The sequence below is a fragment of the Maylandia zebra genome, linkage group LG4 (assembly GCF_041146795.1).
Source record: "Maylandia zebra isolate NMK-2024a linkage group LG4, Mzebra_GT3a, whole genome shotgun sequence".
Lineage (NCBI taxonomy): Eukaryota > Metazoa > Chordata > Actinopteri > Cichliformes > Cichlidae > Maylandia > Maylandia zebra.
This window is the reverse complement of record NC_135170.1, coordinates 9,388,273-9,405,047: the sequence shown is the minus strand read 5'-3', so window position 1 is coordinate 9,405,047 and position 16,775 is coordinate 9,388,273. Positions and strand designations below refer to the sequence as shown.

General features: G+C 40.9%; 2 protein-coding genes across 3 annotated transcripts in view; one reads left to right on the top strand and one right to left on the bottom strand.

Moving 5' to 3' along the window:
• LOC143418327 (uncharacterized) overlaps positions 1-16,775 on the top strand; it is a 28,189-nt gene that overhangs the window by 6,964 nt on the left and 4,450 nt on the right. The gene's annotated exons all lie outside the window — the stretch shown is intronic.
• slc25a23b (solute carrier family 25 member 23b) overlaps positions 2,183-16,775 on the bottom strand; it is a 47,385-nt gene continuing 32,792 nt past the window's right edge. The window contains exons 6-10 of the mRNA XM_004562874.2: positions 14,461-14,613; positions 14,152-14,265; positions 11,479-11,646; positions 7,093-7,243; positions 2,183-6,966 (exon numbers count right to left, since the gene is read on the bottom strand). Coding sequence (XP_004562931.1) covers positions 6,785-6,966; positions 7,093-7,243; positions 11,479-11,646; positions 14,152-14,265; positions 14,461-14,613 — 768 coding nt within the window. The 3' untranslated portion in view covers positions 2,183-6,784. The remainder of the gene's footprint in view (positions 6,967-7,092; positions 7,244-11,478; positions 11,647-14,151; positions 14,266-14,460; positions 14,614-16,775) is intronic.

Sequence of the window (16,775 nt, the reverse complement as noted above, 5' to 3'; positions counted from 1 at the left end):
GAGACCCTCTCCCAGTAAGAAATCATGCTGGGAAGCCATGAACAGGCCTTAAGACAACTCATAGAATTGCAACAAAATAATCAGCAGCAAATTTGACAAATTACAGGTATGAGCCAATGCACCAACATTAACCAAAGCACTTGCTTCCCCCAACAACAGCAACTGTTCCCACTTACTAATGGAAACCTCCATTTACATCTAGTACACCTCGAAAACCCTCCATGCCACATCCAGAGTCCTTCAGTGTTGAGCTGGAAAAATATAAAGAATTCATCTTTGCTCATTTGTTTAAAGATTATGCTTTAAATTATTCCAAGTCTATGTTGTAAGTTTAGAGAAAGAGCTTTGAATTGGGCCAAAGCTAAAATTAACAAAGAACCGAGCAGTGACTTACACTAGGTTTGTAAGGATTTCTGATTCAATTCAATTTTAATTTTACTTATACAGCGCCAAATCACAACATCAGTCGCCTCAAGGCGCTTTAGCACTTAACATAACTAAGGGAGGATTCAGGGTCACCTGATCCAGCCCTAACTATATGCTTTAGCAAAAAGGAAAGTTTTAAGCCTAATCTTGAAAGTAGAGATAGTGTCTATCTCCTGAATCCAAACTGGAAGCTGGTTCCACAGAAGAGGGGCCTGAAAACTGAAGGCTCTGCCTCCCATTCTACTTTTAAATACTCTAGGAACAACAAGTAGGCCTGCAGAGCGAGAGCGAAGTGCTCTAATAGGGTGATATGGTACTATAAGGTCATTAAGATAAGATGGGGCCTGATTATTTAAGACCTTGTATGTTAGGAACAGGATTTTGAATTCAATTCTGGATTTAACAGGAACCAGTGAAGGGAAGCCAATACAAGAAAAATCTGCTCTCTCTTTCTAGTCCCTGTCAGTACTCTTGCTGCAGCATTTTGGATTAGCTGAAGGCTTTTCAGTGAGTTTTTAGGACTTCATGATAATAATGAATTACATTAGTCCAGCCTGGAAGTAATAAATGCATGAACTAGTTTTTCGGCATCACTCTGAGACAGGATATTTCTCATTTTAGAGATGTTGCGCAAATGGAAGAAAGCAGTCTTACATATTTGTTTAATATTTGCATTGAAGGACATATCCTGGTTAAAAATGACTCCAAGGTTCTTCACAGCGTTACTGGAGGCCAAGGTAATGCCATCCAGAGTAAGAATCTGGTTAGATACCATATTTCTAAGCTTTTCAGGGCCGAGTACAATAACCTCAGTTTAATCTGAATTAAGAAGCAGAAAGTTAGCAGCCATCCAGGTCTTTATGTCTTTAAGACATTCCTGCTGTTTAAATCAGCCTATAATTCCAGATGACGCCTCCTGCAAGCTTTTGCACAGTGCACAGTGCACCAGACTACTTTTCATATTTCTGACTTACCTTTTCCCAAATGTGGGGAGCACAGTGTACTGAGTGTACTGTTTCAGCAAAGTCTAAATGATCAAACAAGGGAACTTACCTCTAAACATAAAACCAACACTGCTTATTCTTCCATCTCTTAAATCATAAAAATAGATAACTGTCTAAGGGAATGAAGAGCGTAAAAGGATATATTTCAAAGTGAGGGCGCTCCTTCTGGTCCTGGAGTCTAGAAAACTGGAGACATGCAAATAGGAAGGTAAGCAAACACCCATGTCTGAGTTGGCCCCTAAGTCAATGGGTGGGCCTTGTTATATCAGGATTTTGTTGGGACAACTTTTATGTAGAATTAGAGCCACTGTCTGCTTACGATGATGATTATGTACATAAAAGTGAGCTAGGCCTTTAAGATAACAGTAAATAAACCATTACTTAAAAAACTCACTTGACACAGCTATCTTAGCTAATTATAGGCCAATCTCCAGCCTTCCTTTTATCTAAAAAAATCTGGAAAGAGTAGTTGTAAAAGTGTTAACTGATGATCTGTAGAGGAATGGCTTATTTGAAGAATTTCAGTCAGGTTTAAGAACTCATCACAACACAGAAACAGCTTTAGTGAAGGTGATGTTCTTAAGGCCATTGTCATTAGGTCATTTGATTGTTGGGGTTTCCTCTCTGTTATTGTAGGGTCTTTACCATGTAATATAAAGTGTCTTAAGGGAACTGTTGTTATGATTTGGTGCTATACAAAGAAATCTGAATTAAGTAGTTCAATAACCAACAAAGCCCAGTACATTGCAAAATATGTAAGAAAACTGTTCTCCCTAATAGTGGAAACAAACTTGTTTTAGAAAGTGTACTTTAGAAAGTGTACTTTATTGGTCCCCGTGGGGAAAATCCCTCTCTGCATTTAACCCATTCACTCAGTGAAGCAGTGGGCAGCCACTGGGCGCCCGGGGAGCAGTGTGTAGGGACGGTACCTTGCCCAGGGGTACCTCAGGGTAGCTGTTCAGGGGAATCGAACCTTCCGATCATGGGGCCACCACTCTACCTACTGAGCTATCCCTGTTTTACCACTTGAGTCAATAATATGGTTGAGTACAAAAACAGATGTGTACTACAACGTGATATTCATATCTCAGTGAGCTGCGTCAAGCTTAAAATCTGCATTTTCTGTTTCACGACAGTGGCTCTCTTAGCTATACCACTGTGGTAACTAATGGTGAATACATAACATGGTTGAGAGCAAGTAAAGTTTTATTTGTATAGCACATTTCAAGATAAGCATCTCTAATTGTTTCACACTAAAATGCTAGAAGATAAAAACAAAAGTTAACAAAAAGCAAGTGAAAAAAGATGACTTTTTGGGTGTTTTTATAAAAGAGACCACAAGATCCACAGATCTCAAGCTCAGAAGGAGAAAGTTCCAAAGTCTGGGGGTCACTGTTGCAAAAGCTCTGTCTCCTTTAGTTTTCAGCCTCATGTGAAGCACAGTCAGCAGGCCCTGATACCTCAGGGACCTGTATGTGACAAGAAGGATTTAAAATTTGAGTCTAAATTTACCAGGAAGCAAATAAAGAGAAGACAATATAAATTTTAAAGCTTTTAGATCATCCCGATAAGAAAGAATAGCAGTAGTCCAGTCTAGAAGTAATAAATACATAAACTAGGAGCCTCATTTCACTTCTCACTTCTGCTTAGCCCTAGGTACCCAGGTGAGCCCGTCTTCTGGCTATTAACCACAGGCTAATGGACAAACAGGGTCAATCAGGAGCGGAAGCAGCACTTCAGTGTGTAATAGCCACTAACCCTGCTTCTTAGTGCAGTATGCAGGTAATTCTTTGATATGATCAGGTTATAAACCACAGTGGTTTTACTTTATTCAACTCACAAAACCCTGACAGAAAAAAATGTAACCGTTGGCTGGATACACTTAACAAAACCTAGCCAAAAAATCCAAATAACCACCCAAAGATGCCCTTACTGAGGGAACAATTAGTTTTCTTAACCAGCTTGTTGGCTGTGGGGCAATAACAATAGCAAAGTCTTACAGCCAGATGACTGAGGTGGAGGATTCCTGAAACAAACCTAACTTGTGACAGTAAAGATGGGGATGTCCTGGAAGAAAGGCACACCTAACACAACTTGCAGGACTTAACCTCGTAATATTCAACACTATACCAGCCAATCACTGAGGTCCAAGGTTACGGTTAGAATGCATCACAGTCAGACATCAAGACTCTGAATCATGACTGTAAAGATATACTGTTTTTTTGATTAATCTGATATGTCTTAAAAAACCCTAATTCCAAAAAAGTTGGGATGCTGGAAATTGTTAATAAATCAGAATGCAAGGATTTTCAAAATTAATGAACCCATTTTTATTCACATATAGAAAACCTATTTATTCAAAACAGAAATTGAAAACATTAAATGTTATAACTGAGAAAATGCACCATATTAAGAAAAATATTAGCTAATTTTAAATTTGATGTCAGAACACATCTCAAATGTTGGGACAGATCTGGGAACTGATGGAAGAAGTTGCTGGACTTAAAAATGCAACTTTTAAAATGTATTCCACTACAGATTACAGATTACATGCCCCAAAATGTATTTTGTAACGTATTCCGTTATGTTACTCAGTGAGAGTAACGTATTCTGAATACTTTGGATTACTTAATATATTATCATGCTTTTTACAACTACATGAATGTACTATTGCTGTGTGATTTATTACTTTTACTGAAGGTTATTCGCCATACCACTACCAACTAGAGGTTTACACCTTAATATAAATGAGTAACAGTAGGGTGGACATTAGGTAAGGCTGCACTTTTGCAGCGATCGTGTATAGAAAACTATTTTGTGTGTATATAAAACAGGGACCTCTGGCTAATACGTCGGGTTCGTAGCCGAAAACTAGCTTTACTTTGTTGTCTGGGTCAACTTTGCTAGTGAGAGACAGAGAGAGGCGTTGAAAGGCTGCTTATTGTTTTGGAGGAAAACACAAACACAGTGTACAGTCGAGTCTTAATAGCTTACTTACAACTGGGCTACACTGCCCATGAGGCTACATTCTTTAGAGATATGCCTGTAACACTGCCTATTGACTTCATATTAAATCATTTTTTGAACAATAATTAGAAAAACTATTTCTTCACGTCATTATGCGGGCCGCAAGCAGAGGTAACATGGGCCGCAAGATTGAGACACAGGCATTAGAGCCTCTTAATGCCTGTTTTGTTTGGGTTTCCACCGGTGTTAGAGCATAGGCGAACATATGAAACAGGAAAATACTGCAGTGTAATCCATTTATTTCAACAAAGTAACTGTATTCTGAATATCACCTTTTTAAACTGTAACTGTAACGGAATACAGTTACTCATATTTTGTATTTTAATTAAGTAACGCCAGTACATGTATTCCGTTACTCCCCAACACTGCCTTTATATACCTTTTGCAATTGATGATGCCTTTCCAGATGTGGAACCTATCAATTCCACAGGTGCTAATATACCTCCATGCTATCAGACATGCATGCTTTTGACATGTGTGCTGATAACAATCTGTATGATCCATCTCCTCTTTGGTCTGGAGGATGCATTCTCCATGTTTTTCAAAAAGAATTTCAGATTTTGATTTGTCTGACTACAGAATGGTTTTCTGGTTTGTCAGTCTATTTAGTCCATTTTAAATGAATTTGGTCCAGAAGATGATGCTCATATATGGGGGCTTCTTTATATGACAACATTTTAATCTGCACAACAGACGGTCTTCACAGACAATCATTTCTGAAAGCACTCCCGAACCCCTATCAGTTTTCCATTACAGAATCAGTTTTTGTTTGGTTTTTATAGGCCTGAATATCACAAGCATTCAATATAGATTTTTGGTCTTGTTCCTTGTATACAGAGATTTCTCGAGATTTCTAGACTCTTCTGATGTTATTATGTACTGTAGATGACAAGATACTGTATTTCAAGTCATTGTATGTCCTGCAACAAAAGGTTTCCATGAAATCATCAATTTGTAGTCATAGTGTTTTTGCAGACTGGTGAACCTCTTCCCAACATTGCTTTATTTTTTATATTATTTATATTTTATATTTTTTAAAAGTCATGTTGCAGACCTGTGGCTAGTTTGTCAAGCTATTACTTTTTAGTACCACTTACATTTTTAGCCTTTCATTGTCCCCACCCAAATCTTTTGAGATGTGTTGCTTATATTAAATTTAAAATAAGCTAATATTTTCTTAAAATGGTACATTTCCTAAGTTCAGACATTTCATAGGTTTTCTATTTTGAAGCATATCCCGTCTGTCATAGGTCAGGAGATGGCCTATAGTCCTTTTAAGATTACAGCTAGGTTTGTTTAAGCTAAGATTTTTTTTTCTCATCCTGTTCCTTTTGGAAACTTGCAGGAAGGAACACTGTTGAAAAAAAATGGAGCATAAACTCTTCATATCAAACCAAGTTTTGTGTTCACATCCACATTTTCACTACATGCAAGAAATCCATCTTCTCCATTTATTTCAATGTAGTTTCCAGCAACAGCTAGCAGCAAAACAGTTAAAGGTTTCAAAGGTTTACAGCAATGCACAGCTAAGTCATGCTGCAGCTCACATGCACACACTGCTTCTATATTATTTTATAACTTGAACAAGCAAACCCAGCTGTTTACCTCATGTTTGTTTCGACAAAATTCTGAGAAGTCCTCCTTTTTGAAATCTGATAACCCGCTGTTGGAATCTCATGTATTTTGCAGTATTTTTTGTGACCTTTCCTAAATCATTATCAGATATTGATATACTACATATTGATACCTTTAAACCAACCCAAAATGTTGCTTACAGGACAAAAAGTCTGAGATTCAACTCTTGCTTGTGTGAGACGTTATCCAAACATTCTGGAAAAAGGGCCATGGAAAAAAGTGAGAAACAAGATCAGGAGAATCCTTGTCCTTTTTTGTGACATGTACTGTGCACTATAAATTTATGACAATGTAAACGTGGAGTTCTACTGGAATGTGCTGAGACACTGGATGGAGAAGGAAAACACAAAAAATAGCAGCCGCAAGTGAGTCCATCTGGATAAGGGTGAAAAGAATAGGGTAAGAATTTTCATTCCTAAGAACTTTTTGATGATTCCTCAAGCATAACATAATACTGTTAGAGTGGGCATCATTAGCCTCATTCTCCTCTCCTAGATCAATAAATTTATCCTGCTGACCTAGTACCTGCACTTTAAAAAGGTTGGAAGTTGATGGTGTCCACAAATGTTTTATGGCATCGGTGCACTGATCCTTCATCTTCTCTCTTCAGAGGCCCGAGAAGCTTAATTCTCCACTTCTGCTTCTTCTAACAAATGTGTTTCTGCCTCCACAGTTGTGTTTGTCGCATCAGTCTAGTAAACCACTCCAAGGACCTTCTTCATGTGCTCGTAGACCACATAGGAGATGCTGACAGCAGGAATAACTTTGAGGAAGTTGGGCGTGATGCCTCGGTACAGACCTGGCACACCTTCATGAGATATGATGTATTTGAACTGACCCACCATGGTCAGCTTGGGTTTACCCTCAGTAATGGCTGAAAGTAAAAATGAGAACAATGTAAGCTACAGAGAGTAATATATGGACAGACTTATTGCTAAATTGTTCCAATGTTTTGTAGGCCTACAACTGCCTACAATCTATCATTTACATCATATCGCACCCTGTGCCTGCATGCGAGTCCGGATGAGAGCGAGGGGATATGACGCTAGCTGGCCACAGGTGCTGGAGACAGTACCACAGCCCAGCAGGACCAAAACTCCTGGGTCTGCTGAGTTGACACAGTACCTCTGGAGCCAGGCATTCTTCAGGGTCTTAAAGCATGAGCAGTGAAAAATGTTAAGACACTAATAGAGGAGAGCAGTTAAAAGTTAAAAGAAAGAGGAAGAGAAAAAGGAAGGGGAAAGAAATGAACTGAAACGCATACACTGACAACCACTTTGTTAGATAGTCTGTTTAGCTGCTCAATAATGCAAATATGTAATCAGCCAAATATGTCAGGAACACATGGTCAAGATGACCTGTTGAAATTCAGGATGGGGCAGAATGGGGAATTAAGTACTGAATGTGGCATGGTTGTTAGTGCAAGATGGTATGGGGTGGGTTTCTTTAGAATCTACTGGGAGTTTTCTGCACAAAAATCTCTAGGGTTTACAGAGAAGTTAAGTGAGTAAGTGTTACTTCTCTGGGCAAAAATACAATCTGTCTGCCAGAAGTCAAACAAGAATGAGTAGATCAGAAGACAACAATAACTCAAATGACCACCTGTTATATCTACATTATGCGTGCGTGGGAGTACAGTGTTCAGGTGTGGAATCCAAATGCAAGTGGTGAGTATGAGAGATCAAATGGAAAATATTAGGAGCAGAAGGAGAACACAGGTTAGCAATGCATGGAAACAGCAAAACATAGACAACTGAGGTGGCCTGTACTAACAGAGGTTAGCAGAAGAACCGGGTAAGGACAGTTGACAATGCTGGCTTTAAATACCACTGGCTGATTGCTTCAAATCACGAACAGGTGCGGTGAGCTGATGAGGAATCTGCCCAGAGGCGGTGCCATAACCACACATGGCGAGACTCAGCTGGCCCATGAAAGGAACAAACATGCTAATGCTTCTGATCTGAAGTAACTCTTTATACACAGAGAGTGTACAGAAAGCAGTAGTCAAAGTCAAAGTCAAAGTCAACTTTATTTGTCAATTCTGCCACATGTACAGGACATACAGAGAATAGAAATTTCGTTACTCTCAAACCCTAGATGAAATAGCAATGAACATTTAAATATAAGAGAGTGATTAAAAAATGCAAATAAAATAATTAAAAAGTAAAAATTTAAATAAATACAATACAAATTAACAAGAAAGCTATACAATATACAATATACAGTATTCAGGTAAGGGTAAATGACATTGAGTGTAAACCAGGCAGAGTAGTGCTGTGGCCAAACGTTTAGAGAATGAGAAGTGTTGTTTGCTTATTTACAAAGTTTGCTGTTTCAGTGATAGTTGTATATCATATTATATCACTTCAAACAGAGGTGATCCAGTAATGCTGCACTAATGAATTAGACTAACTATTCACTTTAGCTAAAGTTATTAAGTTAGCTAAAGAGTTGGGATGCTGTGTAAGACATAAAGCTAAAATACAAAGGTTTGGACACCGTTTTGCATGTTTCCCTACTGTAGGGGTCTCTGCAAGCATACAGAGGGGGTACTCTGAGAGGGTCCAAGATGACAACTTTGGAATTCTACTAGAAACAGTCGATCATATTTGTTGTCAAAGCTGAATTCAGGGCAAACTACGCTAAATTAGCGTTTTTAGCTAGCAGCTACAATAAGCATAAAAGTTACCGTACGGCTATCATTTGTTAACATGACGCTTGTTCTTATACATGTAATACATTTATTACCAACCTGAGAGTTTATCCGCTGGTCATTCGACATGACGAATGACTTCTGAAGTCTTAATTCAGCTCAAGACGCTGTAGATTCCCGTCAGTAACACTTTCGGTCCGCTAGTAAAACGTAGTTCTATTAATCTGCGCTTGAACCGGAACCGGATGTAAGTTCCAAAAAACTGAATTTTGGAACTGAAATTGAATTGTAGAACTGAAACTGAATGGTGAGAAGTGAAACTGAAAGTATTCGAGAGCTGAATTTTTAAAGGATAAAATGCAGTTTCAAAGCAAATCAATTCATTTTCAAAATATAAAATTCAATTTCAATTTAGTGATGATCATTTTCAAACCATAAATTCAATTTTAAATTAGACTAATTCAAATTCAGTTTTCAAAAGCATTTATTCAAGTTACAATTCAGATTCAATCTGAGCAATTCAAATTCAAATTTAACTTATTCAAATTCAGTTTCTGATGGCACAGATTTCTGCCCATAGTTGAGCCCCAGCTGGACCAGTTTTTGAGTGAGCTGTTGGGGGATTATAGTGTTGAATGCTGAACTGAAATCTATGAACAGCATTCGAACATATGAGTCTTTTTTGTCCAGGTGTGTGAGTGCTGAGTGGAGTGCAGTGGAGATGGCATCATCGGTTGAGCGGTTGGGCCGATACGCAAACTGGAAGGGATCCAGGGAGGGGGGCAGGACAGTCTTGATGTGTTTCATGACTAGTCGTTCGAAGCACTTCATCAGGATGGGAGTAAGTGCAACAGGACGGTAGTCATTAAAGCAGGAGGGAGATGACTTTTTTGGAACCGGAATGATTGTGGTGGCTTTAAAACATGTGGGGACGACAGCCTGGATGAGTGATATGTTGAAGATGTCTGTGAAGACATCAGTGAGTTCCACTGCACAGTCTCTCAGTACACGACCAGGAATGTTGTCAGGACCCGGAGCTTTTCGTGCATTGATCCTGCTGAGGGATCTCCTCACGCTGTCCAGGGACAGAGTCATCACCTGGTCACCAGGAGGGGGTGGGGTCTTCTGTGCAGTGGTGTTGTTTTGGACTTCAAAGCGAGCAAAGAAAGTATTCAGCTCGTTCAGCAGGGGGATAGTGCTATCACAGGTCTGTGGTGGGGGCTTGTAATCTGTGATGGTCTGAATGCCCCGCCACAGGCTCCGTGAGTCTCTGCTGTCTTTGAAGTGATGAGATATTTTCCTGGAGTACTGTCTCTTAGCCTCTCTGATGCCACGGGAAAGGTTGGCCCTAGCTGTCCTCAGGCTCGCCTCGTCTCCATCTCTGAAGGCAACATTCCGAGCTTTCAGCAGCCTGTAGACCTCTCCTGTCATCCATGGTTTTTAATTTGCCCGGACAGTTATGGTTTTCGTGACTGTTACATCCTCAATACACTTGTTGATGTAGGCAGTAACAGTCTCTGCGTACTCCTGGAGGTCAGTGGTGTTGTTATAGGTGGCAGCCTGCTTAAACATGTCCCAGTCTGTGGTGTTAAAGCAGTCCTGTAAAGCCTCTGAAGACCCTTCTGGCCACACTTGTATCCGCTTACGAACCGGTTTGGTGGTTTTAACGAGCGGTCTGTAAGCAGGCATTAGCATGACAGTGATATGGTCTGAGGCGCCGAGGTGGGGGAGGGGAAAAGCTTTGTAGGCTCCTCTCTGGGTGGTGTAAACAAAGTCCAGTGTGTTATTTCCCCTTGTTGGAAAGTCTATGTGTTGTTGTATTTTTGGAAACACGCACTTTAAGTCTGCATGATTGAAATCCCCAGCCAGGATGAGAAAAGCATCAGGATGGGCTGTCTGTTGCTCACTGATGTGCTGGTACAGTTCATTCAGTGCCTCACTCCTGTTGTTGACATTGGAGGAGGGAGGGATGTACACAGCGCACAGTAGTATGGCTGTATATTCCCTCGGTAGATAGAATGGCCGGCACTTAATAACCATAAACTCCAGCACTGGTGAGCAGTGTTTGCAGACCGCAGCAGCATCGCGACACCAGGCATCATTGATGTAAACACAAAGTCCTCCCCCGCGGGTCTTACCTCCCGCGACGATGACTCTGTCAGCACGGTAGCATGTTAGCTGGTCGAGCTGAATGGCGCGGTCCGGGACACTGTCGCTAAGCCATGTTTCCGTGAACACAAAAGCACAGCAGTCCTTTACGTTCCTTTGAGATGAACGTAGCAGTCGGATGTCGTCCAGTTTATATTCTAGCGAGCGTACGTTGGCCAGAACGATAGAGGGGATGGCGGGTTTGTGTGGGCTAGCCGCTAGCCTAGCTCGGATGCCACCGCGCTTACCCCTCTTCTGCTTCCTCTCACACCGCTTGAGGCGCATCCATTGTGGGCGAAGTGCAGGAGTGGGGGTCGGTGATTGAGTAGGCCTTCGGAGCAGACCCAGATCTTTCAGCTTCTCGATGTCCACAGAGTTTAACTTAAAAAGTTTGTTTCTGCCGATGTCGAGAAGAAGTGTTCGGGCATATCCTCGCTTGCACACAGATAGACGCGACAAAGACTTACAAAAACACTGCAACTTACAGGACGAAAAACACGAAAAAGTAGTTTGTTTGGGAGAGAGAGAAGCCGCTGCGTGTGCACGCGCCGCCATGTTGTTAAAAAAAAAGCCTGGAGTACATACCTCATACACAGCCAAGTCAATGCCAGCATATGGAATGATGCCCATTGTATTGGGCAGGTATCCTCTGTAGAATGCTCGGATACCCTCAGTCTTCAGAATCTGTCTGGCACAGTCAGCCATACCTGAGTACTGTCCGGTCTTCCTTAATGTAAGGCGAGTTTTCAGCACCTATCCAGCATAGGGAATAGAAGAAAAAAACGCATACAAATCCAAAATTAACACAGGAGTAAGTAGAAACAGTAGCAAGAGGTTCTTCTTCAATGAGTCAAAGAAGGTAGAACTGGTCTATGGTTTCTTTAAACACCTATTTTCTAATTCTTCCACTGATACAGTTGTACTTTACGGTAGCATTTCTTCAGTTTAACTAAAGAAGCCTCTTAAATAAGAGGTGAAACGTCTTTTACCAAACATTTTTCTTCTTACTCTGAGCAGAAGCCAGATTTCCTATGCCATGCCTCTCCAGCTGCAAACAAAATACAGAGCTAGCCACCACTACCACCTTTAAGAGGGTTTGACTCCTCTTAACTACTTATGTCCAAACAATAATTTATAAGGGCTAAATGTGTGCTCTCTCCATTAGCCAGGATCAACCATGGCAAACCCTCCTCGCAGTCTCCCCCATTTGATTGCATTAAGTGGGAGTTCCGTGTTTGATGGAAACACCCCGAAGCTCCCCTGACTTTGAGCATGATAGGCTGAAGCCCTGTTAAGCTCGATGTTAAGATGTTTAAGAATTTGGGAGAACAGATTAAAGAAAAAGTTTGAACGATTTTTGGTATATTAAAAATGGAAATAAACTGAGTAAGCCCACACATGTGCCCCTGCAGCACCATTACTCCAAATTCATGTAATGCCCTAAACTGTCAAATTTGGATGGACTACAACCTTTAATTGACCCTGAAAGAGGCTTCATGCCTATCCCTAAGACAGGGCCAGAGGATCGTGTGAAACTCTCCTGTGACTAAACTGAAGCTCAAAGGAAACATTAATGTTGATAGCACTTGATAGTACATCAGGAATCTGAGACTGAAGGGCTTCAAAAACAAAAAACATCTTCAAAGGCCTCCTTAAATACCCACAGAACTGACCCTTTGGACTTTGCAACAGAGCACCAAACATGGGACCAGAGGCGGTTTTAGATATGGGCAACATGGGCAGCTGCCCAGGGCAGCATTGTGGTGGGGGTTGCATCATGGCATTGGGGGGAAAAAAAAGTTGCTTGCACTCACGCTGCCCCGACATCATGCCAGCAAATTTTGGGGATTGCATAGGCACCGAATGGTTTTCTATTGCCCATTTGCAAGGAGTAAGGGCACCTCGTAAATGGAGGCGAGGGGTAGGACAGCAAGTGATTCTCTGGCTGGCTGGAGCAGCATCTAATAACAAGCTCACAAAATAAAAATAAATAAATATTTTAAAAAATAATAATAATAATCATTCGTAATATTGTCAATCCAAGCCCACTATGTATGAATTCTTTTTCCTGGGTTGTGTGGAATCCAAAAAAAACAAAAAACAACCTATAGAACCTGAATCTGTGCATAAGGTGTCTATTAGTGTATGTTGTGGGGTTTGGTTGTTGATACTGGAGTGCAAAATTACTGATGGAAGATTGACAAGAAAAGGTCAGAGCCATCAGGTCCTCAGTTTAGAAAAAAAAAGAAAAGAAGAGGAGAAACGAACAAAAGACACGGGTAAGCAGATGTGTCTTTGGATAATGGCAGGTATTATGTATCCTGAAACAAGATAACATTCATTAGTAGGTATTGGGAAAACTTCTGGTTGCCTTTGTTAGCCACTTGGCTATGATAGTAAACAGACAGTAGACACTGATGTGGTTTACTCAATCTTTTGGGCTGTGTTCAGTACAATATTAATTAGCCATTACTGGAGGAGCTGTATTGTTGATTTGTCTGCTATTCTCAATTTAAAATTCAACAACAGTTTTCACAATAAAATATGTTAAGTTACAATCTTTAATATGTTTGGTGTGTGTGACTGTGTGTCGGGTGGGGTGGGGGAAGAAGGTTTTATTCTGTGATGAGAAAAAATGTGACCTTGATGGTCCTGATGGTTTCCAATGTTACTGGCTTAACAAGCAGATCCCACCTGAGATATTCTCCACGCTCCACAGTGGAGGGGGTGCCATAATGGTGTGGGGTGCTACAATGCTACAGTACACAATGCCCGCAGGACAAGGGACTTCTTCCAGAAGAATAACATCACTCTTTTGGACCATCCTGCGTGTTCCCCTGATCTAAATCCAACTGAGAACCTTTGGGGATGGATGGCAAGGGAAGTTTACAAAAATGGACAACAGATCCAGACAGTAGATTCCTTTCAGATGGCCGTCTTTACCACTTGAAGAAATGTTCCCACTCACCTCATGGAAAAGCTTCCATCAAGCATGCCGCAAGGAATTTTTGAAGTGATCAACAATAATAGTGGAGCTACTCATTACTGAGCTCATGTTTGGAACATTGAACATCTATCTATCTATCTATCTATCTATCTATCTATCTATCTATCTATCTATCTATCTATCTATCTATCTATCTATCTATCTATCTATCTATCTATCTATCTATCTATCTATCTATCTATCTATCTATCTATCTATCTAAAAGAAACATATCTTCAAGAGGAAATGACTGACACAAATTTTAAACTCACCTCCATGGGATAGATGATAGTTTGGGCAGTAGCTCCTGCAAGCGACCCAGCAATGAACCTCTCTTGTACCCTTAAACTGCCCCCCTCTTTATTACCTCGGATCAGCCACTTGATCTGGAGTAGGAAGAGTGAGGAGCAGGAGGAGGGGAAACCACAAGCAATAAAAGATTTCAGAAGGACACAGAGTGGACTATTGTTTTTTCCCCACTGTAAACTAATATACAGTTACTACTTTTTCTACCACGAGTTAAGTAAACACTTAAGAGAACAGAAGACATAGTTCCACTTTCTCACTGTTTGTCCACTGACCTGTTCGTAGGCCATAAACTTAATGGCGGATTCAGGGGCAATTTTCAGGACGTTGATACCATTTCCCCTCCAGAGTGAAAGCACACCTCCCTCCTGGATCATCCCCCTCAGGCCAAACCACAGATTAATCTCTCGAGCTGTGGAGCCATGTACCTAAAAATTCAAATTATGACAGTAAAGCTGATTTTTCTTTTTTTACAATCTGTACTATGTTTTAAAAATACGCTGTTGGCCACCAACCAAATATGTTAGCGTGCTTATCCAACCCTAGTTGGGTATATAAGCAGAATACAAAGGTAAATATCTTCCTTATTAAGGCCATATAGATGTAAATGTTGCACACCAAAGATTCTTTTTTGTTTGGATCACAGTCAGCACTTGTTTTTGGTCTTTATACAGACTTTGGCTACAAAGTATCTGAAGTAAAAAAAGGAGCATTCATCTGAAGCTGTATTTAATCCCATGTGATAAATGTCTTTTAGCTCTGTTTCTGGTCTTCATCTGGCCCTGAGTAAATTTTACTTATGATATGAACTATGTTCACCAGACATTTTTAAGCAGTACCTCTCTGCTGTTTGCTGAAAACACTCTACACTGTGGATGACAATTATGTCATTAGTGGTGAAAAGTGGTGATGGTGTATGTTAAAGTGAATTGTTAAATGTTGTCATTTTTATGCTTACCATCTCTACATTGTTTCAAACTGTGTGATCAAAGACATTCCTTTGTCTCTGACCACCTCTCCAGCCACTGGTGCTGGGGGAGGTTTTATTGTAGATACATCCTATCTGAAAGATCTGTTTCTTGTGTTGTAAGCTTCCTGCTTTTATGATCCTTTTGGGGAGCAGGAGAACACGCATACACACACACACATTCTCACATGCATGCACACACACACACTACGAGGAGGGCTGCTCTTTGAAGGAGTTGGGCTGGTGACAGGTGAGGAGCGTTAAGCTCCACAGCCTGGTTCCGATCAGCCTTCCCTTGCTAGAGAGTAAAAGACCGGTTGAAGATGTTCTGGCTTGTTTTTGTTCTTCATGAGGAATAAGTCTCTAAACTAGCGGGATCTGTGGAAGCGCAGACTCAACATTTATTTGGTCCTTTGAGCCAGATCCCAACACATTGCGTCCACCGAGGAGGAGGGAGATGACGCTGCCGAAGTCTGCTAGCAGCCAGCATCTGGGATGCCTGATGAAAGCCCTGGTGCTTAACTTTATCGCCAGGCTGGAGAGTTTGTGTCTGAACTCTCCTTGGGTTGGATGGCACTAGTGTCTTTTTTTTTTTTTTAATTTTTAAGGAGGGTTAAGCAGGTTTCCCATCGAAAGGAAGGTTTTTCTCCGCCGCTGAGGGCGTTGAGTGCTGGTTTCTCCAGCACTCAACGCTGGAGAAACCAGCACTTGTCAGAGCTCTTGTTGGTGTCTATTTTGTGTGTGCGGGCCAGACGTGGTCTGTTTGAGTGAGTCTGATTGTTGTTTTGTATGCAGTCACTTTTAAGCTGATGAGCAAGGTACACATTTTCAGAGCAGAAGCCGGTTGAGAACGCATTAGAGGGAGGGAAACAGAGCTATGATAACTCGAGCATGCAGCTATCCGTGAGTTCAGTTTCTTCCTCACACCTCAGATGGGCAACAGCTTTTCTGCATCCTGATTCATGTGTGTGAGACCTTTGTAACATCAGTATCACGTTTTTTGTTTTGGCGAAAGGCACGTGATTGTGTTTGACATCATGGTGAGCCACAGAGAGGTGTGAAAGTATGTGAGTGAAGTGGTCTCGAACTGGGGAGTGTTTGGTGTTTCTCAGCCTGAAACAACTGCAATCCCACTTTCTGTTTTTAAGAAAGGAGAGTTCAAAAACAGAGAGATGTGTGTTGTTTATGCGGTGATGAGAATAATGAAAACTTGATGAGAGAGGTACATAAAAACCCACACAAACAGAAAATGTCTTAACCATACTAACCCTACATGCATATACACATACAATGACACTCATGAAGACCAGACAGCATCTAAGCATGAGATTCTGTTTGTCATCTTGTCCAAGTCACTAGCAGGCACATGCAGAGGGGGGGGGGGGGGGGGGGGGCTAGAGGGGCTTGAGCACCCGCCCCTTTCCTGATGGGTGCCAAAAGTGCCCTTTTGTTGAGGCAACTTTTTAAAAAAAAAAATTTATTATTTTTTAATGTGTGTGTGAGTGCGGAGTCCTGTCTGTGCCCCTCAACAATAATATTTAACTATTAATCACAGTTTTGCTAAATACAATCTTGCTTGCATCAGTCACATGATCACTATTAACCAATGATCGCCCTTGTCGG